Here is a 26,903-nt window from a genome sequence, read left to right as displayed (position 1 = left end):
GTCTCGGGTCAAGATGCACCCACCCACCAAGTTTGAGGAACGTGCGACTCATAGTCTCCGAGAAAATAGGCGGAAGGCAAACTTTAACCAAAACTTTAACCAAATTTGTCACATACACACACACATACACACGGAAAAGTGATTATATAGTCTCCTGCCTTATCAGGCGAGACAAAAACAATGAAATTTGAAGCCATTTAGAACTAGAAATTCGATTTTCGAGGTTTTTGTGGCGCTGTTTCGGCTTTCGACCAAAGATTCCATTTAAAAAAAAGGTCATGTTCTCACCCAATGACCCCATATTTGTTACATTTTGCTCTCACCGAATGCCTAAAATCATGCTCTCACCCAATGACCCCATATTTTTTACATTTTGCTCTCACCGAATGCCCCTTAGTGCGAAAGTGCCAGCCCTACACATATATCCATTTCATATTGAAGTGCCCCGGGTTTACTTAGTCGGGATTATGCACTTTCAGTTTCTCACGCGTTTGAACGGGAATTGGATTGCGTATTTTTTCGATGTCTAGTGAGCAAATTTCTTCAATATTTTGAGAAAATGATGTCAAATTTTCTATTCTATATTGTTTGGTAATAATGTCTTTTGCCAATAGTATGTTTAAAGTTGTAATTTTGTGTTTTTGATCGCAAAGATCGGATATTTTCGTTCTCGATTCAATTCTGAACCCTTCGCAAGGGATCCGATTTCGCAGAACTTTGACGATAATTTTGCCTTTTGGACACTAAAATGCATTCGATCCTTAATTTTGTTTCAACCGAGTCTTAAATTAGCAAGCACAATAAGGTTGGTACCACTTTTATATACATTGATAAAATTTTAAAGATTTTTATTCAAGTTTCTAACCGGCGCAAATCGTTAAGTGTGTATTTCCCATTGACATCCAAAATGGGAAATACGAGTCTGATGGACATAGGAACGGCGTCCATGAGACTCAGCGAGTCTAGGTTTACTTGTTCGAGCATATTCTCTAACACGCAGTGCAAGGGCATCCGTGAGCAAATTCGTGGCTAGTGTTTCTCGAGCAAGTGTTTACTTCTGAACTTTCAGAGCAAATTCGTGGCAAGACTTCTCGAGCAAGACTGCTTCAGTTCTTGTATTAGAATAAGCCATAATTTTATTTATTAACAATTCTTTATTTAAATTTAGCTTTCAAGTCATGCTTTGTTTTATGTATAATCATGATGATCATGAATGATGTGAGCCTTTTGAAGTAAGCTTAAATTAATACAGTACAACTCATTTGATCACTCACCCATGTACACTGCACTCCCAGCAGTTGAGTTTGCAGAGTGCCAGAGCCCAGGAAGAAATGTCAAATACAGTAAATTATAAACACACCTACTTTGTGTAAACGAAACACAAGCAGGGTCATTTGATATAATCAAATAATTGTGTACCAAAGATTGTGTACACAAACAACTTCACATGTTTGTTTGTTTTTCCCAAATCACATGACCTGTCAATCAGCTGTTCTGAGGAGTGATTCTATTTCCAGTCCATTAAAATTAACAATTATTGGACAAATTTCATAACTATTTTAGCCGAGTTATTTTGACATTAGAGACGACATACATAGTTTATACTAATGACGTTCAACTAAATGTTATATATTAGAGAATGTTGAAATTTTTTCAAATTCATTTATTTAGATTCAAGAAACACAAGTAAACAATTTACAAACAGCGCGTCTTCCGCTGGTAGAGTCAGCCTGTAGCCACTTAATGCAAAACAAGATCGTTAGTTGCGGAAGTGACTCTGAAAACGTCGCTGAGCTGGAGTGCAATTTATCAGAAATAAGACGAAAGAAAAGCACAGACATAAATAGTAACTGTTGGTAAGTGAATCAGATATGTATTGTCTGTATTTTTTGTACACTTATATTAATATTAATTGCATCATTTGATAGTAATAAATAAGCTTAAAAAATAGAAGCTTAATTAACAGTAACAATCAATACAAGCGGCTAGGGGACGCAGGACAAGCGGCTAGGGGACGCAGGGGTAACCTTGTCAATCAAATACTTCATCTATTGTGTCCAATACTTAATCCGATAAGTGATCGATGTATATCGATAAAAATAGGATCAAGATCATGGAAATTTGAATACTTTACGAGGTGATTCAGCCAGTACGGTACCTGGATTCAGCACTCAACAACAAGATGTCATGCCCGTGGATGTCATGACCTTAAAGAAAAAAAAAACAATAATAAAAATATAAATATTATAAGAATTCGCAAAAGGTTAGAAAAGGTTGCCAGAAAATGTTCAGCAAATGTCCGGTTATATAAAGGGAATACATTTTTTTCATAACATTCAAAAACATTGATAACTTACTGCAAATATTCTCAAAATATTTGGCAAAAAATGTTTGCAGAAAATATTTTGAATAACATTTTGAAAACATTTAAAAATATTTTTGGTAGTGTGTTTCCATACAAAACGTTTTAAAATGTTTTCATTGCCTTTATTTAACCCGACATTTAAGGGGGTACTACACCCCTGGCCAATTTTGTGCCTATTTTTGCAATTTTCTCAAAAATTATAGCGCATTGGTGACAAGTAAGATATGTATATTATAGGGGCAAGGACTACAACTACTGCATTGAAATTTCAGCAACTCAAGATAAGTAGTTATTGATTTATTGACCAAATATTGGTTTTCCCTCATTTTTGACTGTAACTCCACAGCTGTTGTCTGTGCTGAAATAAAATTTCCAGTGCAGTAGTTGTAGTCCTTGCCCTATAATATACATATCTTACTTGTCACCAATGCGCTATAATTTTTGAGAAAATGCAAAAATAGGCACAAAATTGGGCAGGGGTGTAGTACTTCTTAATGTTATTAAAACATTTTTACCAAAACCAAAACCCAAAAATATAGGCCTAACCTGTTTGCCGGGATTGCCTTTCAGACCTTCACATTAAAAACTTGGTAGCTTTATATTATAAATGGTCAATGATTTTGTTTTATATTTTATTAACTTTTATAGGGCTCTTATTCCATGCAGATTTATGCGCACACATTAAACTTGGTCATTTTCGCGCAGTGGTCCTCTGGGGATAATTGCCTATCGATTGGATTGATCATGGATATAAACGTATTGGTGATGTCATAAACTTAACTTTGGTGGATAATAGAATAACTTAACCCCCGCGGCCCCGGGGGGCAGGGGTAACCTTGTCAATCAATGGTTATTCTATTGTCCACCAAAGTTAAGCTTGACATTACCAATACGCTTATATCCATGATCAATCCAATCGATAGGCAATTATCCCAAGAGGACCACTGTGCGACATTTAATGTTATTAAAATAACATTAAATGTCGGGTTAAATAAAGGTCATGAAAACATTTTAAAACGTTTTGTATGGAAACACACCGTACACAAATATTTTTAAATGTTTTCAAAATGTTATTGAAAAATATTTTCTGCCAACATTTTTTGCCAAATATTTTGTCACCACTTAAATAATGTTATGTTTGAGAATATTTGCAGTAAGTTATCAAAAAATGTTTTTGAATGTTATTAATAAGTTTTATTCCCTTTATGGCCATGCGTTTTGAGTTGGGCCAGTAAATAGGTGGAGATGTTACATGCGCGCGACATTTTAGGGTACATCTTTTTAATTTTCTCAGTTAATATGCAGCCTATGTAGTTAAATTTGGTGTCAAATTAAAGCTTGTGATGAGAACAATACAGTAAACCTTAAAAAAGTTGTAAGAAGTTATTAACATTTGAATAATTTGCATCTAATTAGCATAATGTGTGGGGTGGAGGAGGATCAGGAGGAGCAAATTTAATAAAAGTGACCCCCAGGGGTCATATGATGCAAGAGGTCCATTTCTTTTTTCACATTTTTACAATCCACTTTAAACTGCATACTATAACACCATACAATCATATTCCAGGTAATTTAATTTGCTTTGAGAAGCAATTTTGCATATTTTATTTTCCGTTTAGGTTACACGTTGAAGTCAATGGGAAAATATGCCTTGAAAGAGGCTGGCGCAAAATCATTTTAATTTTATTGAACCCTATGATGTTATATGTACTTAAAGCTCTGACTGAGAGGAATTCAAATATGGAACTTTTAAATATGTGGGGTGAAGCTAACTTTTTTTTTTAATTTGTCAAATTTTAAATTTTTCCCTAAAATATTTGGTATTTTCAGTTTCACAACTCCTTAGTGTTACACCCTATGTCATTTTAAAGTGCATTTTTGGATTCCTTGGTTCATTTGCAGCCAGAAAATGTATACTTTTATATATGTTGGGTATAATATGTGAAAGATATTCATATCTAAACGAAAAACATGCAATTTTCATCTCGCGAAAACATGTAACACATTACCGGCCCAACTCAAAACGCATGGCCTTATATAACCTAATATATAACCCGACATTTAAACATTTTCTGCTAGCCTTTTCTAACCTTTTGCGAATGATGTCGAAAACTCGCAAACATTTTGTGTTTGCTGAGATTATTGAACATAGGCCTAATTCAAAATTGAATAACACAATAAAATAAATAATAACAAAAATAATATTGCAAAACTATAATACCGTATTCGTCCGAGTATAGTCCCATGTTCGAGTATATTAGTCCCACCCCCCATTTTTCGAAAAATTCCAGAAATTGTAAAAAACTAGAGCGGTTACCGCACCATAGCTGAACCATGGGGATTTGGCAGTATATTGTGGTATAGACCACTTGACATCACTGTTTATCAACAAAGGCGAGGGACTCGTCTATCGATATGCTCGAACGAGCCACTACACTGATCAATGGCTTTCTTGTACTGTATGAAATGTGGCGGGCGATTTAAAATGCACGTGCCCTTAGCAGACTATGATGCGTCACATGCCAAGTGGTCTATATGTATATATCACTCCTTTATAACCCCTTAATGCCCTTAAATGAATATTAAAATATTTTAAACATGTTTAGAATGTCATAAAGATCATTTTATTTAAATATCAGCTCAATTGGAGCATTTTTGAAAACTTGACCTTTGACCCCTTTATGACCCCTAAATGATCTTAAATGAATATTGGAATATTTTAAACATGTTTAGAATGTCATAAAGATCATTGCAATTGGAGCATTTTTGACAACTTGACCTTTGACCCCTTTACGACCCCTTAATGACCTTAAGTGAATATTAAAATATTTAGAATGTCATAAGGATCATTGCATATAAATTTCAGCTCGATTGGAGCATTTTTGGTTAGAATGACCTTTTTTGACCCCTGTGACCCCTTGGATGACCTCTGATTTTAGGAAATATTTTTATTATATTCTTTACTTCTTTCTCTTTTATTTGACACCACTTGGGGGTTCATACCTTCGTGGCATTTAAAGATATGTCCATTTCAGACCCAAATGGTTGGTAAGTAAGAAAGTAAGTAAGTAATAAAATACATAAAACAGCGTAATTATGTTATAACAGCATGATTTATTACTCGGAGTTTCACGCCTAAAACGGCGATCATCAGATAAATAGCTGAGTAAGTAAGTAAGTAAGCAAGTAAGTAAGTAACATATACACTCATATAGGCTGATACCATTTCATGGTTCAGCAAAAAAAAGACCTAGATGCTAGAATCATTCATGGTTGTCCTAAAAAAAATTTTTTAAAAATTCAAGATTTTTTGTATTTTTAATATGAAAATTGATATTTTGTATTCATGTCATACTCTATTAAGGATATCAAAATGCATTCAAATTCAATGCATTTTGATATCATTAATAGCGTATGACATGAATACAAATTATCAATTTTCATCTTAAAAATACAAAACATCTTGAATTTTTTTTTTTTTTTAGGTCAACCATGAATGATCCTAGCATCTAGGTCTAGGTCCAGGATACTCCAAAACCAAAAAAACAACTTTAAGTTGTTTTGTTTTTTTGAAATTCGAGTATAATCCCACCCCCCAATTGTGAAAAATTTTCACCTAAAAAGCGGGTGGGACTATACTCGACCAATATCTGATCAAATAAACGCCCGGGCGTTACATTTTCCCAAGGGGGGCGTTTATTAGAGGTCATTCTTAGCACGACAATTCCCATTAAAATCATTAGGTAAGCTTAAAAGTCACGCTAAAATGACGAAGTATGAACTTTTGACACTGACTTTTGGTTCACTTCCGGGTTTCTGATCCAGATTTTCGCCAATTATTGACGCTATTATTGACCATGTGCGCAACTTGGTAAGCTTACTACACAAGATAGCATGGAAATATCAGCATTTTTGAAACATCTTGGTTGAAAAAAGTGGTGGGGGCGTTTATTTGAGGGGGGGCGACTATTTGACGAAATACGGTACGTCTTATTTGTATTAACAATATGAGAATTATTAAATTGCTTAGTCTTAACCAAATAAAAAATCACAAAGTGCATTTTAATATAACATTTCTCTGGTATAACGTTACAAATTCATATTTTGGCCTATTACATGTATGATAAAAAAAAAAGTTTAATTTCTTGAATAAAAGAAATCTTATATACCTTATATTCTTATAATATTATCATTATTTTATTTATATTTTTATTATTTTTTTTTTTTTTTTTTTAATCATAAAGAATAAATTAAGTCATGACATCTTGTTATTGAGGGCTGAATCCAGGTACCTGGCTGAATCACCTCGTAAAGTATTAAAGCGCGCCGCCATAGCTTTTAAAATTCCATGATCTTGATCTTATTTTTATCGATATGTATCGATCACTTATCGGATCAAGTATTGGACACAATAGATGAAGTATTTGATTGACAAGGTTACCCCTGCGTCCCCTAGCCGCTTGTCAGTCAATGCCTAAGTTACGCTTACTTTAACTTTCCAAATTCCAGGTTTACTCATGTACTGCAGTACTTCTATTACATGTCTAAGAGGTATCTAGGCAGTGCAATTTGTGTGTACCCCAGGGTGGTATGAATTATAGGGGGGTGGACAACAGTTTTTTTGGCAGTGGGGGGGTCAAGTTAAGCAACATCTCACAGGGGAGTAGGAGGGGCACAACTTCTCACTATACCCTGTGTGGGCAAGTCATACTTCAGTATGACTTGCCCTGAACGTCCATATATGTTCGGAAGAGACAGATACATTGCATGAGAGCCTGCCAATTTAAGCTTCCTATAATATCAATTGCACATAACATACGAAGTCACAAACTTACAAACTTCAATATGCACTTCAAATACAGCAGACCAGCTGTTAATTATTACCGATCCTGTAGAATAACTTACATACGGTAATCGTCCATTTCATGGAATCCCGTTGCTCAGAATTGCCAATTTCATTTTTATCTGTCAAATGCGCTGTGGATGTGCTCCATTAAATCACAGGTGTGAAACTGACTTTATACCACTCGCTCGCTTTCGCAGAAAAGCCAGCCTCGTGGCATTGGGGCATGACGTCATCGTGGACGTATGCAAAATTTCTGACGGGCGTCATATAACCCGTATTGTGATTGGTTGCAAAAGCCATTCTTTGAAATCGTAAGCCAATCAATGAACGCGACGGCCTTTTACAGTGACTCGCCAGTAAAGTACATCTAACCTGATTGGTTTACAAAACTACTTTGATAATTGCTAAGCCAGTCAGCGTGCTCGATGAGGCGAATTCACGTGGTGATCCAGCGATCGAATATAAATTCAGCTTGACAACTGCTCTCGCGTGAGATCGCAGGTGCAATAACAATACATGGACACAATCACTGACATTTACACAATGGAATAATGAATTATTTATGACATGCATCGGCTGGATTTTACGATCGAGGTCAGGTTTTTGGCCTGTATCTGCGTGAATATCCTTAGTTTTCAGCATCAAAGATACTTGCGATGACCAGATTTTTGCGGACACTTTGATAACAGGTAACTTTTATAGGTCATAGGGTAGAAACTATAGTTGTACAATTTGTACGAAATATACATTTTGTTATAGGCCTAAAATGTTTACAAAAATATATTGGTCCATACGTTGTGCTTGTATTCAGTTGTTCGACGTATATACTTCTCACAGAGAAGGTTGCTCGAGAACTCTAGCTTTGAATTTGCACACGATAGTTACGCATTCGATGCTAGAGTGCATTGCTATTGTTTTTCGATCGGACAGCGTTGCAATTTTTTGCACCGGAGGTTATTTATTCTGATAATGTTGAAATTTGGATGAAAGTTATTTTGATGAGTCAACTGTATCTTTTGAGCAATATTTGCCTATTTTGGACAGTCTGAAATTTTGCTGAAGTGTAATTTTAGCTACATTTTTGATGCAGTCACCTGTCTTGATCGGCTGTGTTTACTTCTGAACTTCCATTGCTTTACACGGTGTTATGCTTCAGCGAATCCGAATAGATTTTGAATGCAATGGTCTCTAGCCTAGAATGTGAAGCTATCGGTGAGCAAATTCTTGGCTAGACTTCTCGAGCAAAGAGAAGGCAGCTTCCGTCATTGCCCCCTTTGGCTATGCCACGGGTGAAGGGACAACACAATTGATTACCGGGTACTAAAATTCTTTTGATACCTTCTTGTTTCCTGTTCCAACAGAGTCAGACCTGCTGCAGATAAAGTCAATGTACCTACATGTTAAACTCTTGTTGCAGATGCAAGAGGGATACATCAGGAGGGATGTCATCTATAACAACATCCTACCAATTTGCAAAAGAGGTGGTTCATTTTAGCTCTCAATATGGGAACGATGGTAGCACGGCGTATGTGGCAAATAATCTTGCTGGACCGATCACTGTGTTTCCCAACTATGGAGATGTGACAGGAGCCTGTGTGTTTGTAAGTCAAGTTAGCTTTGTATTTGCGACTGGAGCCTGTGTGTTTGCTGTCAAGTTAGCTCATTTGATAAGGCGTTCGATTATGGTGCGAAAGGTTACGGGTTCGAACCCTGGTGGTGCCTAGTACGCTCTCGTGGAAAAATTGCGTTAGCTTGAAATTCCCCTGGACAAGGAACTCACTGCTAATTTGTCTTGTTGTAACCCGTACAAAACTCGGGGAGCTGATCCTGGTTGCGGAGGTTATTTGTGGAATGTCTAGGGTGTGTGCTCTTTAAGCAGCAAAGTCCCTGAATTGTTGTTTAATGATTTATGGAATGATGTTGGGCCCCCGGGGTGGGCCGTAGTGGTCAGTGACAACCTGTAAAGTTTTCTGAGGCTTGTAGATCAACGTCTAGGTGTTGTGCCCATGCGTAGCACACTATAAATCACTGCGCTCTTTTTGTTTGTTTGTTAAGTGTTGATTATAAGAAATAAATTTATACAAAATTAATCAATCATTGGAATCAATATATCAATCAACTGTCAATCAATCAATCAATCAATCAATCAATCAATCAATCTATCAATCTATCAATCTATCAATCTATCAATCTATCAATCAATCAATCAATCAATCAATCAATCTATCAATCAATCTTCCAATAAATCAGTAAATAAATCATGAAAGAGAGAAGGAAGGAAAGAAAAGAATTTTTTGTGTTTATTTTAAATCATGTTGGAAGACAATCTGCTTGCAATGTTATGTGTTCATAAGGTTATCCTCCATTTCAGGTCAGATTTGAAATTTGCAATTTTTCTTTTCCAGCGAACTTATGGACCTTGGTGGGAAGAATCACCGTCGGCTCCCAAACTTTTTACACGCAGAACAACTAAACCATTCTTGGGACAAGATTTCATTGGTAAGTGTTTTTGGTTAACCCCATGAGAACTACCTGCCGATTGGCCAAAAAGAAGTTTTCATTATCAATTGGAGCAATCAGCAACATTGTTAGAATAATTTCACCACACAAAAAAATTGGGGTGAATTATTTGCAAAGCTCCATTCTGATTGGTGATTAAAGTGTAGATATCATGTAATTGACCAATCAGAGGCAATGTTAGATTGGCAGGTAGTGCTCAGGGCCGTCAGGGGGTTAAAACTATGAAACAACAGAAGCCAGAATAACAGCTACTTTTGAAAATAAGCACTGTCCATGCAGTATTTTTTATTGATTCAGGAATGAGATGTACAAAAATTCTGAAAATAAACAAATGAACAGATATCATTTTATTAATGCTGAATAAACACAGAATATCAATTGGAAGTGAAACGTTTATTCTCAAAGTTCAAACACAGGTCAAAAATATTTGTACCTTGCAAATTTTGTGTGACTGTGATGTTATGTTTAATTGCATTTTTGGCCACTTTTTTTCACAGCCAAAATTTTCTATTTTTTTTTCCAGCCAAAATTTCTTTTTTTTTCCAATAAAGGGACCAAATTGGACTGATCATATAATACTACATTATGACATACGGTATCCAATTATATATCTCCCATCTGAAATAAATGTTGATGCTTATAATATCTTTGACCCCACAGATGTATCATTTGAGAAAGCTGTGTATCCGACTGCAGTTAAAATCTACCAGAATTATCACCCAGGTGCAATCATAGAAATCTATGCACGAGAAGTGATAACCAAGAATCCAATCAACCCCAGTGCCAGTAATATAAGGTATGTATGTGTGGCTACACACCATCAGTCCGAAACACTAGCAGTCCGAACCACCGTCAGTCCATATCTTTTTAGGGTTAGAGTTCCTAACCCTAATGCTAACCCTAATCATAACCCTAAACCTAACCCTTACCCTAACCCTAAAAATTCGGACTGATGGTGGTTCGGACTGACAGGGAGACCACATATGTGTTGCTGCTGCATAGTGATAACCAAGAATTCAATAAAACCCAGTGCCAGTAATAATACATGTGTGACTGCTGCATAGTGCACTTCTTCTTCAGTAGTTTAAAACAATATTGGTCAATATGTAGTTTTCCTACAGCACAATCTTTACTTACATGCTTACGATGAGTGGTTACCTTGCTCCCTTTTTTCTGTCCAGTATTGTTGGCTTGATGTCGGCTGCCTCTATATGTATTGTCACCGAGGTATAAATAAGTGTGTTAGTGTTATATACTCCAGACTGGGAAGTCCTCTTTTGGTCTATATGCTATCATGCTTGACTTTTTTAACCCAGGATGACATGTTTGAATCTCAGCAGGGTACTTTGGTTGAGGGCAGAGCTAGTCTGTGACAAAGATGGTGGCAGTGGTGTGTTTCTTAACACCAAGCGCATCCATCCATTGGAACACTTGAGTCAATGATAGCCCTGAGAAGATAAAAGTTAGGAATTAATCAAATGCCTATAAAGTATAAGTTGTATCAAAAACAAGGACTTAAGGTACAAGAACATGCCTTACAAGAAGTAAACAACAATTTATTGTTGAGTGATGATTGATTGATTGGTTGGTTGGTTGATTGATTGATCGAGTGAGTGAGTGATTGACTGATTGATTGAATGAATGATTGATTGATTGATTGATTAATTTTGTTTTTATCACAAATAGATGGCACCTGATATGGTCTGGTCCTCCTCAGACATTCACAGAAGCCAAAGCTGTCATCCATTCGGCAGAATTCAAAGGTCTCTCATTCAAGACAGAGTAAGTTGCCTAATTTATTAAATTCTACACAATTTGCTGTTGAAGTGACGTAGTTAATTGAATTAACTACCATAGCAATAAATGAATACAATTTTGACTACAACGTCCTGCACTACAATGTTCACACAGAACCTCTGCATTGAACCATAGATGTAAAGGAAATGCTGATCACTCACACCTGTAAGTTTAGTATCTTTGAAAAGAGCGGTATTGTATTCAATCTATGTTTGCTGACATACACAGGTGATTAGTGCAATCTGCTTGTAGTGCAGGGCGATCTATTCAAAAATTGTATTCATCTATTGCTATGGTAGTCAATCCGATTATGACGTCACTTCAACAGTGAATAGAAATGTACACATACTGGATTCATATAATTAATTATATGTATGTAGGTATGCTGTAAAGTTAGGTCAAGGCATACAATTTTTGTTCTTCGTAATAATTAGCTATTGGCAGAGTGGCATGACCCATATTTTTTTCCATTTTTAGCCATTTAACCAAAAAACTGCAGTATGCTACTACTTCTTAATATTTATATTATAGGAAGTTAGTCAAGGAAGCAATAATCACATTTCTTTTTCCATGTATTGAGTTAATGCCAATAATATGTCAAAACAAAAGTTTGGGTGTTTCCCTTCTGAGAAAAATCATGCACATGGGGCAGAAATGGATACCCCTTAGGCCAATGAAAGTCAATTCATTGTTTCCCGTTACACAATTTTTCATGGCTGTGTAGGTGACCATTTCATTTTCCATTATTCATTATTTTATACCATTTCATTATTGCATCTGTTACAGGTGTAAACCAATAACTACCTATGTATACATGTGATAAATCACAGTTTGTAGTTTACAGATGTAGTTTACAACCACATGAAGGTGATTGTACAACTATTATCAAAAGTTTCTCAATATTTTTTACGGGATGAGATCAGAGCAAATCAAAAAGTGCGGACAAAGAATTGAGTAGGTATTCATTATAAATTCATTATTAACCATATAACATGCTCCTACTGCAAAGAAAATCCCTGAAAATCAACAGAAAGAGATTTATGATATTTTAAAACCACAATTATTTATTGGTATGTTAAAGTTGGTTAGAAATAAACATTTTATTCAAAATAATGAAATATTTGGCCAGCAATTGCTTTTGAGCGGAGTAGGGTAACGGGAAACAAGGAATCGACTTTCATTAGCCTTATATCAAACCTCTAGAACCCATACCATTCCTCTTGTTTGTCAGCTTTATTTGTCTCAATATTTGAGGGCAAACACCACTAGGTCCTGCTCCCCTCTGACTCGCATTAAGAAATATGAGAAGTAAATAAAAAAAACATTGTACACTTGACAGTAAAAACTTTTTTTTTTAATGTTGCAATTTTTATTTCAGTTTCATTCGCCTTGTCCTTCATCATAGTCATCTTGATTACTACACTGAATTAGACTCAATTGAACTAGTTGGAACCAACAAACAACTGGACAATGGAACAGGTAAAGTACTTTCACCTGACTGTGATGATATCATGCCCCAAAATGGAGGACGCTGGTAGTCTTTGAAACCAGTGGCTTAGATTTCTTGTTGACATTGGAGGGGGGGGGGATTTCTTGAAGTATAGTGATTCCAGCACCTTTTGGCTACTTAATAAGTGTATGGTAGAAATGTGTGCAAATTGCACCAAAAATGTTGCTATTTTGAAGCTAAACTATTGAAATATGTTACAAAAAGGTTGAATAAATATGCGCGCAGCGGGCACAAATTTGCACTTTCGGGGCTAAAATGGCCAAATATGAGGTTAATTTGGTCCAAAACCTACATACAGGCATCAACATTGGGGGGAATGATTGTATGGACCATCCCCTGGCAAAATATTAGGGGATTTATCCCCCTATCCACCGGATCTACGCCTATGTTTGAAACCATCCATGCTTGATCCTTTTAAGATGTGGATCTGCTGTGCAGAGATTTTCAGAAGCTACCAATGTCATCACTCATCGCAGAAGCAGAAAAATGTTATATTTGTTTAAAGCATGACAAATGATACCTATTGAAATGGGGTCCCATGTGGTTCGACTTGCAAGATGTAGAACTCCCTAAAAGTTTGAGAAATTCTGGTATGTAGACCCCTTGGTAACCAACTTGAAGAACATACGGTATTTACAATCACATCAGTGATCCTGTGCCTTGTATATTTGTTTCCTTTTTACAGACATAGATGAAGCATACATCAATCATCTTCAGAAGCTGTCGTTACAAGATGATGTCTCTACTAAGGAGCTGGTAGTCGATCGTGACGATGATGATGCAATTCCTACTGCTCAGACTGATAATGGCTACTTTGATAACTTACCTGTAAGGGAGTTTTTTGTAAAGAAGAAATTTTGACAGAATTATTGCTTTTGGTGAAATATCAGAATTTGTACACACACAAAATTAGCAGCAGAATTGAAGAAAAAAATTGCATTCATTATGAGCCAAGAGACTGATATGTCCATATTTTGTGATGAAAAAAACCGATATATCAATTTATTCTAAATGAAGTATACCAGGCAAATATTTAAAAAAAAGTAGTGTGGCAATTTAAAGCTATACTAGCAATTTTAATGATTGAATGAACACAGCTTTCAACAGTCGTACACGATCCAACCGCAATCATACATCGCGTAATTACAACACGAACGCACAACTTTGGATACAATACAACCAATCACCAGTGTGTTGGCATGGTTGGATTCCCTTCCGTGTTACGCACGCACATTCACACACGCTTGCGTACATCATGCAGTGTACGCAACAAATTGTCACGCTACGTCAGGCTGTGCTCATTCAATTGAAATTTCTACTGTAGTATTATAGGATTAACTCGAACATTTTCAAAATGGCGTTTATCGACTTAGGCAACTCTTCAAACGTAAGGTTGCCACTGGTCGTAAAATTCAATCAGGGATGCTGTTTGAATTCTGGTTAACATGATTTACAACAGTGTCACAAGTCTAAAGTGCCACTAAGGTATTGTTACACCACAATAGTATTTTGCAAGCCATGCTGGAATAAAGATTCACTATCTCTGTGATTGCCACGCACTAATGCACTGAAATATATAACACTCAATTGAGCTAACTTTGCTTGACCTCAATTTTGTATCCTCTATATTTTCTACACAGGGTGAGCTTGTACAGCTGATTTTCACTTATCTTGAAATTATTGACCTGTCTACTGCAGCTGCAACCTGTAAACTGTTCAAGCAATACTGTTACGATGCTCTACAGTTCACAGAGTTAGATTTTCAACCATATTGGTATCAGGTAGGTTACTGTAAACTGTTCAAGGAATACGTACTGTTGTGATATGCTCTGCAGTTCAAAGAGTTAAATTTTCAACCATATTGGTATCAGGTAGGTTACTGTAAACTGTTCAAGGAATACGTACTGTTGTGATATGCTCTGCAGCTCAAAGAGTTAAATTTTCAACCCTATTGGTATCAGGTAGGTTTTGGAATTGATTATATTTTATTTGAAAGTTGAGGAAGCCCCACCAGAGCAGTTCTTCTGGTATGAACAAACCTGCCTGGTTATCAAATTAATCAGTGATAATTGACAAGTGACATAGCTAATGCCTATGTTTATACCACACCAGGGTCATTTGTTTGGCAACATTTTCCTAACATGTAGCTAATTAAAACATGGATTTTAGCGAACTTCCCAAGTCACTTCTATTCTTACATGGGGACAGGGCTTCCTCTTTAAAGCCATCACTTGAATAAACAGATGTGGAAGTGAGAGTGTACTCCTACTATGCAGGGCTACTATGTAGCCTATTTTAGGGCATATTTATTAGGTGGCTTAGGGGGTAATCAGACCACCAAGGTCTCAATCAATTTAATCAAAGGTTAATCAATTAGGTACACATTAATCACTTGTGTATACTGCTGTATCATAATACCAGTCAGACTGGCCAATTTTATAATCCAGAATGCGCTACGCACAGGCACAATGCCTAGACATTGATCCCAAGCCTCAGCACACTTTACAGGTTGTCGCTGACCACTATGGCCCCACATCATTCCATAAACCATTTAACAACAAATCAGGAACCAGAATCAGCTCCCCAAGTTTCATACAGGTTACAAAGAGACAATTAGCAGTAAGTTCCTTGTCCAGGGGAATTTCTCAATTTTCCACGAGAGCATAGGCACCGCCTGGGTTCGAACCCTCTCGCACCTTAGTCAAATGTCTTAACGATTGAGCTAACTTGACTGCTTAAATGACTGTTTAAATGAATTACACCAAATTAATTTTCTATTTGTTTTTGCCCTTGTAGGTGAGAGACAGAAACCTGGATGGGTTATCAAACCGGTGTAGTCAGCTGCAGAAACTTAGTCTATCATGGTGTGGCGATTGGGGAATGATTTCTACACAGGCATTTTCAAGGTAAAGGACTGCAATCCCGGTCAAAAGTACTTGGAATCCCGGGGGTTCATTCGCATACTAAAGTGGTACCCCATGCTTGTCACAGCATCTCAAAATTTGACCCTAAATGGCATACTCAGGGGTAGCAAATTGGCATAAAATATTAGAGATTTTACCCCCTGTATTCTTAATTTCTTGGTCGTTGTATAGCATTTTTTGTAACTTCTGTTTTTGGTGGATGAAGGAAGAAAGGCATTAATGCAAAGTAAACTATGTTTAAAATATAAATTTCATCGCAAGAGAGGTAAAGAAAAGTAGAGATGTCATATTACAAAATGTGATAGTGAATGAGATGAATTCACTATTTAACAATGGTTGGTATCACAGGGTAGATCCATGAGTTGAAAAATAGTCAAATTAGGGGATGGAGATTTTTGCAGATTTAGTGGGAGGTCCCTCTCCCTATCCCCTCTTGATCCTACACTGGGTAATACCACGTGCAAGGTGATTGGAAGGGTTTTTTTTAATCATGTTAACCAAAAACTCATTATAATCCTGATTTCTATTCTGCCCAACTACCTGTTTACCTATGATTCTTGTATCATTTTGTGTTGTAGGTTCACATCTAAATGTGGCACTCGGTTACAGTGTCTACGTTTAAGTTCATGTCGGTTTCTAACTGTAGAAAGCTTTCAAACCATAGCACAAAAATGTACACAGTTACAAGGTAAGACAAGTGACTTTTGATATTTAGGTGTATTTGTAACAAATTCAGTGCAAAGTACCTTGTGACTTGGTCCTGCCGAGAGTCGAACCCATGATCTTGAGTTTAAAAGTCTAGTGTGCTAGTGTATTGACCAAAATAGAACTTCCTTTCCTGGTCTATAATACTAACACACTTATACAAGTGACCAAGCTCATCTTCTCATAAGGCAACTCCCCTCAACCAAAGTACCCTGTGACTCGGTCCTGCCAAGACTCAAACCTGTGGTCCTGGGTTTAAAAGTCGAGTGGGATAGCATTAACACCAAAAGAGGAGTTACGTAACTCCTCTTATACCTTGATGAAGTATCGAGAAAAGGGATTATACAGCTTACAGAAACCAAATTGGTACTTTGTAAGGGTTTGACAATGAAATCTCAACTCACAATGATTTCAGTCAGCACATACACTATATGTAATTATACTTTTGCGTTTCTATGTATAGTTTACATAGAAACCCGCAAGTACATGGTGTGTGTATTATCCCTACATCATAATACTAATCATGGCGTGTCCGTCCGTCCGTCCCTCTGTCCGCGCGCTATCGTGTGCGTGTGGCTCGCTAACGCGTGCACGCGGTGCGATATCATGTGCGAGCGGTGCGCTATCGCGTATTGCACGGAGTACCGACGGGCGCAGTGCGAGCATCGGAAAGCATTACAGTGTGGTTAATGCCCCCAGCATACTTTCCTGCCGCTTGCCGCTACGGCAAAGCAGCAGGGCGTTTCAACCGATGACAAGCCTTGATCATGTTGATTGTGTCTGTGCGCCACGCCGCTCAGCGGCAAGCGGCAGGGTAGTATGAAACCAGCTTAATCGTGTAGGTGCATTCATCGGATCAATAGGCCTATTTTCAACACATATTTCAAAACGGCACACGTGCAGAGGCCTAAGGTCAGGGCAAGTAGGAATATATGGGTAACGGGTGCCGGGTGTTGGGTAATGTCATATAATTTCTGCCAAGTATGGATTGTGTTATATTTGCATAAATTATTATCGTTAGCATATGTTTTACTTGTATATAAAGCAAGGGTGATTACCAACTGTTAACTGTGCAATATTCTGACTAAATATGCTAATACTGTACAATATTACTGTTATAATGTGCAGTGATGGTGTATGGACATAGGTTGTCAATTATTAAGCATCTACGGAGTGTGAATGGCAACTCTTGGAAAGCTTTTTTTTTATCTAAAGCTTCTGTTTTACATGTACTTGAACAAAATATAAGAAATGGTCATTGGTGGTGTTTTTGTGGGTTTATTTTATTGATCAAAATGGGTTATTTACACCTTCGAAAGGACATTTTGCCGCCATTATCAGCGATCGATTACATTCAGGAACTATGTAGAGGTGGGCGGTATGAGAATTTTTAGTCAACAGTACCGTAATACTTTTGTGTGCCAATTGGCATTGGTATTTTTATATTGTAACTCTTTGTATCGCCATACACCACTTTAACGAAATGAGACTCCTTAATTCGAAAATGAGGGCGCTCTACATAAAAGTGTGCATCACGCATAGGGGTAATAAACGACCGTGTATTATAGGGATCCTCACACAGCATGACAGGATTGAACTTTGGTCATCTTATCCTGGCTTGGTCTTCTGCTGCAGCCTAGTGGACCAAAACTGTCTTCAGCTTTATTTTATTGTGTCATGGATGATCATGATGCAGAAAATTTAAATCTATGTCAATTAGATCAGAAAGGGAACATTGTTTTAGCATTGAAAACTGAATTGCAGAAAGAAATTAAATCTTTTTGATGACAATACTTCATGAGCTTTCAGCCAGGCTCTCAGCAATACAGAGGACATCTTTCAATTAGCATTGGGTTATTCCATTTAAAATCTACACTACCCCTGTGGAACATTTAGCTAAAATCTGCCACAGAGGGAGTATCAATTTTGAATAGAACAGATAGTAGGGCAACTTCTATTTGAAATACTCACTCCAGTTGTAGACTGCGCTGCATTCCTTTTTTTTTTTTTTAAACAATTCATACGTTTCCATGCATGAAACACATCACATCTCCAGTGACTGCCCTGGCCAGAGAAAAAAGGACTGCGGTAGTTGGATATGACCTGTGTGACCCACCATATCTTAACACATAGACTCAACCTCTTTCATCCCGAATCTGAGATGAATGTTAATGAAGTAAAAATCAATGTGGGTGGTAAATCTTAACCAATAACAGATAGGCAAGCATACATGTTTATGCATTAGCCCAACCCACTGTGTTCATTGAACCCAACCCACGTGGGGTAGCTCTATCTGTGTCATTCAGATTTCCTTTGACAGCTTAACCATCACAGATATCGCATGCCGACGTCAAGCGTATACATGGACCTTGTGCAAATAATACGCGGTGGACGGCTATTCAAACGGCTTAATTTGTAAAAACCACAGGATATGTGCATAAACAGCCAAGACTGCATTTTAATGAGGTAACATCATACCCACTATAGAGTGCATAGTTCATTTTACATTCGAAATACAGTAGACTAGTTTTCTCATGGATATCTGAGCTGTTAAATCAGAACAGGAATGATGAGTTTTCCATGGTCAGGTCAGAGAGATTAATTTAGGGAATGATAAATTAAACTGGTCTACTACAGTAGACTACTCCAGTTGTGGAAGATATAGGTAAAGCCATAATACAGGGGGAGTATGGGTTTCAAAATGATTAACTCTGGTCAATTACATTTGAAAAACATACTCCCTCTGTGGAAGATATTTCCAAAATCTTCCATTGGGGGTAGTGTGGATTTTAAATGGAATAGCCCATTTACCATTTTGGTATGAAAGACCATTGAGGTGCAGGTCAGCCCACTAAAAACAATGGTAGTGTTGTTTGAATAGTAAACCTGCAAGTCTTCCTGGTTTTTTTTTTCATATTGATCTCTGATCCTATATAAACTTTGATCCAATATAAACTTGCTATCATCACTATTTTTGAACTCATAGTAACTACTAACTACAGTACAGGTAAATTAGATAATTCTTTGCCAAGCTCGAACACTCGGAATACTGGCCCCGCGATAAACACACCCGCACATAGCGCGGTACAAAAGAAAGCATACACGCGCCTTACATTGCGTACACGCTTAGTACGCTACATGGACGCAACACGCATGTTCCGGATTGGCCAAGAATTACTTAATTTACCTGTAGTAGCAACAACAGTAAATAATTTCAAACATTTACACACACATTGTTTGATTATTCAGCAAACATTTATTAGAAATATACACATTTCATCCAGCTTTCTTAAGGTGATTGTTTGATCAGTAACTTTCTATAGTAAAGGTGCATTCTTATTATTTTCCACCAACTGCTTTACTCCTCTGATCAAATACATTATAGTTGATCAGCTTGTAATCAGCGGGCCTTATAACATGGCTGATTAATATCAATATAATATTAATATCAATATTTTATTGCGAGAATTGTCTCATGACAACTCTCCAGAAGTATCACTAATAATTCAAGACTGTTACTTTGTTACTTAATTTTATGTTCACAATATAGACCAGACATGTCAACTATACCACTCCTAACCTGGGTCTACTTTTTGGAGTAGTGGTAAAAGCCTAGCAATTCCCGCTGATTACGAACTGATCAAACTATAGACCTGGTTAGGCAAAAAAATAGGTTTGTCCCATGAGTTATTCGTAGTTTTAAAGAGCATGCCAAAAATGAAGTAGTTCCCCTAAAAGTAGTTCCCCTAAAGCAACACCACGTTCTGCAAGGGCAATCAAGACTATTTTCTGAATTTGAACTTTGACTTATGGACTTCACTCCCCGAAAGGAGAGTATTCATGTTATATGTGTACAAGTGCCACCACGAGCTGGGCAGAGGGTACATTTGTGCTGAAATTTCTATGCGATTGAAAACGAATGAAATGAGTTTTTGTGACATTTTACTGTCAATTTTTTGGTCAAATTTTCATAAAAATGAAATTACGAAAAAAAATTCTCTTTGTGCAATTTTGGACGCACATCATAAATCCAATGTGGGGGATGTGAGACAAACTTTTTTTGCTTAACTAAGAATCCTCTGTCATCGGAGAACTACTTAAATGCTGTATCAATGCTTGAATTCGAGCTACAGTAGCATCATTTATTTGTTCAAAAAATGATAATATTTGGTATCAGGCTTCAATATCTACAGACATGTTTTCGTGTGTACTGACACCAGCGTAATTATCTCAGAAGTATTTACTGCGAGTGTGGAGAAGGTCCGCAGTACAAATCGCTATATGGGGATGTGCAGCAGGCAGAAGTCTCATTTTCGACCTTCTGGTATACGGATGACCCTTTTTTGTGTGAAAATTTGGTATTTGGGGGAAACTTGTTATAAATATATGGGTCCCACTTCCAGGCTCTCTGAAGGCACATCCCTACCCATGCATGCCAATCAGGCTGGGAATGGCTAGCGCTAGTGACAGAGAATCCTTCACTTGAATTGATCATTCATAAAACGATATAGTGCATTTTTACCATCATAGAATAATTTGACCTTAGGCCATATTCCAGAGGGGCACTTGTATTTCAAGGTGGACTGGATATCAATCATGTTTATGCAAAAAAAAGCATGTAAAAAGGGTAGGTTTTCATATGCAAGCGATGTACAGGCGTACATCATTTAGGGTGTCAACATGTCCAAAACTCCTGCTATGGTATTCAGAAAAATACTTGTTCAGGGTCTGTTTTGAAAAAATTCCTGCATGAGCATGATATTCACCTCAGAATACAAGTACCCTCCAGAACATATTTTATCAGCATTTCAAGTACTGAGATATTAAAAAAAATAAAGCATTGCCAGTGTCTCAGGAAGTCAAATTGTTATAATCAAACTTGATTCTATTTCATCAGTACTTCATTCAATTTCTGATAATTTATTCATATTGTCGGTACAAACTCTACTTTGACCAAGGCATGAAAATACATTTAAATGAAAAAAAAAATTGCAATTTTGTGGCTAAAATAGCAAAATATGAGGTTAAGTGAGGCCGATTTGGCGCCCCCCCAGTGGTAGCGCCTGGGGCACGTTGCCCCCTAAGTTACGCCACTGTGTACAGCATGCAAAACCCATGCTGATAATCCGGATATACCACTTGCCCACAAAGTATTACAAACTGAATATATGGAACCTGGGTTTCTCTCTAGCTACTGAAAATTGATTTGTACCAAATCCCAAATTTCCTTCCCAAAAGGCAATAGGTGTATTACATATCAATAGATACCGTTCAGGGTTCATACATCTTGTTTGATTTTGCAATACACTTATTGTATTGTAACAAGGAATTGCCTTCCGGAGGACAACCCAAGGCTCCATGTATTGCACTTTTGTAGACGACAACATTTCATTGTCAAACTTACATTTTTGTATATAATATCCTTCATTCAGCCTTCTTATAATAGTACTTTCTTTTTTTCAAATCTACGGTACTACCAATTCTTACCAATTCTTACTGAGTATCCTTCACCAACCATTTTACCCATTATACTAATCCTGGCACTGTAATGTTACTCATTACTCCTTAATGTTACTCCTTACTCCTTAAGGTTACTCCTTACTCCTTCATGTTACTCCTTACTCCTTTATGTTACTCCTTCAAATATTTGTAACACTCGCACTACTTCACAGCCAAAAATACCACAAAAGTCAAAAAGGACAGTTTAAGGTGGTACTACACCCCTTGATAAATTTGTGACTATTTTTGCATTTTTCTCAAAAACTAATAAAACACTGGTAACAAAAGTTATGTATATTATAGGGGCAAGGAATCCAGTTACTACAGTGTTGTCTGCGCTGAAATAAAATTTTCAGTGCAGTAGTTGTAGTCCTTGTATCTTACTTGTCACCAATGCGCTATAATTTTTGAGAAAAATGCAAAAATAGGCACAGAATTGGCCAGGGGTGTAGTACCACCTTGACCACAGATCATTCCTTGCAATTATGGTCATTTTTTTACAATTAAAAATGAAATACATATATTAGACATTTTAATATTGCAGATCCAATTACAGGTAATGAAACAATAAACATTTACAATAATACAAGAAAATGCAATTTTGACAATTAAAATTTCAACTTGTCTTGTTTAACAAAACAAGCTGTACTAAAATGCTGCTTCAAAACTAGGATACAAACCAACAGAACACAATTCACAGAATTTAAGTAGGATTGTATGAAGACATACAGAAGTACAAACACATTGTTGTGTGTACATTGTTGTGTTTACTGGCTCTTTTCAGAAATTAGTATTTCAAAAGTTCTATATGCACTTAGCTACAGTGGCGGCATCAGGAATTTTTTCTGGGGGAATGGGGGTCAAAGTGAATTTCAGGGGGGGGGGGGCAAAATCTACAAAGTGGAAATTTACATTTTTTCCCTCAAAAGTGGGGGGAACTGGGGGAGGGGCTAGAAAAATATTGGGGGTGCAAATGCCCCCCTAGCGCCGCAAATGCCCACCATACCCACTTAATTGGGATGCTGAGATTGAAGTAAATTTCATAATTCTTCAGAGATATGTACGGTACCTTGTATAAGTATATTCCGATAAAAATCTGAAAAGTCTCTTTTTTTTAGAGTTGTTTTTTTCTTATTCAAGGTTGCAAACCGAATAAATGCTGCTACTAAAAGAAGTTAATTAAAGTCTTAAGGTCCATTCATACTACCACCGCATTTGCGATGCGTTGCTTTGCGATGCTGTGCGTTGCCGCACTGCATCGTACTGCAAACTACTGCACTGCGATATCGCAATAAAGTTAAATACATTTTAACTTGGAAATGTTGTGGAGTTGCCACAAAAAGTAATCGATAAATCGGCATCGCAAAGCAACGCATCGAAAATCCGGTGGTAGAATGAACGGACCTTTAGAAAGATTTTTCCCACAAATTTTTCAGGTTCAGTATTAGTATAAAATAACTGCAAACTTGGTTAATCAAGCATGCTTAGATGTGCGTCAAGCGTATACAAGTACACAGGAATTGTAAACAATCATGCTGATTGGTTGATCAACAACCATGACAATAAGATGGTTGACCTTTTTGGTGGTGATCAGAAGGGGTAGAGACTTTACTTCTTCTATGCACTACAGTGATCTCCATCACATACCAGGTCAGAACTCTGAAACAATTATGAAATTTACATTCAGCATCGCATCATGGTTGAGGGTGGCAACCCGTATTCTAAATTTGCTCCAATTTAGATACAATTGTCATGAATGCAATTTATATGTAAACAACTACACACTAAAATAACCTTCATAATGTGGTACTACTAATGCTACTACTATCAAATAAAAAATCATCAGTACTCAAAGACCATGTATACTGAAATTAAACTTGAAACAAAAAACTACTTGTGCATCCCCATTTTAATCGCTGGCTCCAATGAATGGGAATAGATGGCATAATCCATAAATATTCCATCATAACACTATTCAAAGCTTGCCAATTAGATTGTTATGCTGGTACCATAAGGCCACGCGTTTTGAACTCGCCACCCAAAAATGGTGGTGTTGTTACGCTTTTCCAAATCGAGACTCATTCAAATTGTTATATCTCTGCTTAAACAAAAGGTATTGAAGTGTGTTTGGTGTCATTTTGTAGCTAAGTGCCCTAACAGACCTCCAAAGGAGAATTGTTTATCAGCTAAGATAGTGGAGTAGGAGTTGTTTGAGTTCAGAATGACCGAGGTGGTGGATGAGGCGGTGGCGGATGAGGCGGTGGCGGTATGTGCAAAGTCTATGGGAAATAAAGATTTTGTGTGTGTGCGTTGAATCAACTGATCATATCTTTGCATCCATATGGGCTACAGACATGGCTAAGAGCTCTTTTGAAAGATTATTAATTCTGCTAATTGTTTTTAATCATTTTAACTCTTTATGATTGGTTTAGTCTATAAAATGCAAACTTTTATGTACAAAACTACCCGTTTTCATATTAAACACTGTAGTAAGCAATGCGGATGTCTTCAAAATCTAAAAGTTGCTGTAAATTTTTAATTGCTTATCCTATCATAGTCAAAGTTTACATTTTCTGAGAGGAAATTTGATGAGGAATCTAAATATGGACTTACTTTTTTTGTATGGGTTAGGGGTAAAATGTTTCAGTTCAAAATATGTTGAATTGTAAAAAAATTTGAACATATATTGGGACACCCTGTATTCCGAGATTACCAAACAGCTGTGATTTTTTTTTTTTTTTTTCAGTAGGCTCCCCCTAACCTCTAACCAAATCAATGTTGTTTACTTTCAGTTTATAACTGCAAGTTAGTAATAAGCAATGCATTAAATGACCCATTTTTTATTTGGATTTTTTTTATTCCACCCTGTATAACTTCAAGGTCACCCTGTACAGTGAGTTGAAATGTGTATATTTAAATTGCTTTTGCCTTCAGCTTTCCAAAAATGTATACTTTTGATAGTTTAGGGTTGATAGTTGTGGAGATATTCTAATTTGAAACTTGATTGGTGTAAAAATTCATAATATTTGTGATGTAACGCTAAGGGTGGCGAGTTCAAAACACGTGGCCATAAGAGTTTACCTCTATTTTTCAGCAAAGCCCAATGTGGAATGTTAATTGTTTTCAAGCATCATAACTGCTACTATTGGGTTATTTTAGTTGAAATCCATACAGATACACCCCTATGGAAGACATGACCTTAATCTCCCATGCAGGGAATGTGAATTTCAAATGGGTATTACCTGAATGGGTGACTTCACTTGAAATCTACACCCCCTGTGCAGGGGTGAAGGATTTTAACTGGAATAGATCAAAAACAGATGCTGCCTGTTTGTGCTGCATTATTGTGTTACTAAATTCTATACTGACCAACATGCAACCATGTTGTAGTCTACCTCCTAGTACAGTTCAATTCATTGTCTGATCTATAGCAAGAGCCAACAAACAAATCTTTGGTTTCAATCCAATAAGTTGCTTTCCAAATGCCCAATTCTGAACGGTCTCTGTAAAAATTTGTTGCACTGGGTGGAATTGACCTTTTCGGTAAATCCCATAACCCTTTGCGAGTACACCTAAGAACTCGTCATTTCGCGTCACGCCGCTCTGCGCTGATGCGCACATCGTTTATCGAACATCGTTATTGCGCATTGCAAGTCGGCATGACGTAAAATGACGAGTTCTCAGGTGTGCTCGCAAAGGGTTATGGGATTTACCGAAAAGGTCAATTAACATACTTTGGGATATATACTCAGATTCTTATAATCAGTTGCGGATGTGTAAACTTCAGAAGTTCAAATTGGAATCACATGTATCTGTTTATATATTGATATGTGATCAGTCAACTTTCTGACAATCCCAATTGTATCCTTGGAAATTCCAACAAGATTTTATTACAAAAGGGAAATATCTTGAAGGCTCCAGAAGAGCTATTTAATGCTCTCCTGCAAATTCCAAAAGACAGTCCCTGTTGCAGGGCGCATTGTGAAATAATCCATGCAGCGATACAGTATTTTGCCCTCCATGAGCATCACTCTTTGGGGATTGTCCCATGAACTATGTTCTCACAGTACGGTATTCTGTAACTGGCTTACGGACCATTTCTTCAACTATGAAACCAACAACTCTTTCCATCATACATGTAAGTATTTGCACAGAAAATGATTCAAAGATGTTCATACCAGATAGTGTATAAAAAACAGGGTTATAAAAGAAACAGGTGTTTCAGTTCAAATTGATGGACAGTTTACTTTCAAAACAACATGTCAAGATTTTTTTCAATGTTTATTTGCAAAATAACAATGCCAATATAGAAATTCATTGGTCACACTTCATCCTATACATTGTACAAAGCATAATGAAAGCCAGTGTGAAAAAAATAGCACCTGCAGCTCTTTAGAGCAATGCTCTAAACTAATATTTTCACCTGTACGCCGTCAGTTTGGGACTCACTCTTGGTACTTATTTCAGTGAAAAAGAAAATTCTGATTTTCGTCTTTATTTATCACAATTCAACAAACAGTGACTCTGCTATAGACTAATTTCCTGCACAATCACAAGGAGCCTGACAATAAATAACCTAGGTTTACTTCAATTAAGATCATTAACAGCACCAAATGATTAATTACAAATTTACTACAATACAATGAGTAACAACTGAATCCATTTTGTATTAAATTATAACATAAATAATAATCTTTAAATATCTTATACCATATTTTTACTTTATGGTAATTGGTT

The 26,903-nt window shown here is 36.7% G+C and overlaps 2 protein-coding genes across 2 annotated transcripts in view; one reads left to right on the top strand and one right to left on the bottom strand.

Moving 5' to 3' along the window:
* The window catches only part of LOC140159304 (peroxisomal bifunctional enzyme-like), a 34,453-nt gene extending 32,963 nt beyond the window's left edge, over positions 1 to 1,490 (bottom strand). The window contains exon 1 of the mRNA XM_072182728.1: positions 1,275 to 1,490. The gene's annotated coding sequence lies outside the window, so the exon portion shown is untranslated. The remainder of the gene's footprint in view (positions 1 to 1,274) is intronic.
* Positions 1,491 to 1,745: 255 nt separating this feature from the next.
* LOC140159303 (F-box/LRR-repeat protein 4-like) overlaps positions 1,746 to 26,903 on the top strand; it is a 52,102-nt gene continuing 26,944 nt past the window's right edge. The window contains exons 1-10 of the mRNA XM_072182727.1: positions 1,746 to 1,856; positions 8,573 to 8,812; positions 9,617 to 9,710; positions 10,392 to 10,527; positions 11,418 to 11,513; positions 12,907 to 13,007; positions 13,724 to 13,866; positions 14,679 to 14,819; positions 15,835 to 15,944; positions 16,541 to 16,650. Of these exons, the coding sequence (XP_072038828.1) occupies positions 8,609 to 8,812; positions 9,617 to 9,710; positions 10,392 to 10,527; positions 11,418 to 11,513; positions 12,907 to 13,007; positions 13,724 to 13,866; positions 14,679 to 14,819; positions 15,835 to 15,944; positions 16,541 to 16,650 (1,135 nt within the window). The 5' untranslated portion in view covers positions 1,746 to 1,856; positions 8,573 to 8,608. The remainder of the gene's footprint in view (positions 1,857 to 8,572; positions 8,813 to 9,616; positions 9,711 to 10,391; positions 10,528 to 11,417; positions 11,514 to 12,906; positions 13,008 to 13,723; positions 13,867 to 14,678; positions 14,820 to 15,834; positions 15,945 to 16,540; positions 16,651 to 26,903) is intronic.

This window comes from Amphiura filiformis, chromosome 8 (genome assembly GCF_039555335.1).
Source record: "Amphiura filiformis chromosome 8, Afil_fr2py, whole genome shotgun sequence".
NCBI classification, from domain to species: Eukaryota; Metazoa; Echinodermata; class Ophiuroidea; order Amphilepidida; family Amphiuridae; genus Amphiura; species Amphiura filiformis.
This window is presented reverse-complemented; position numbering and strand designations above follow the sequence as displayed.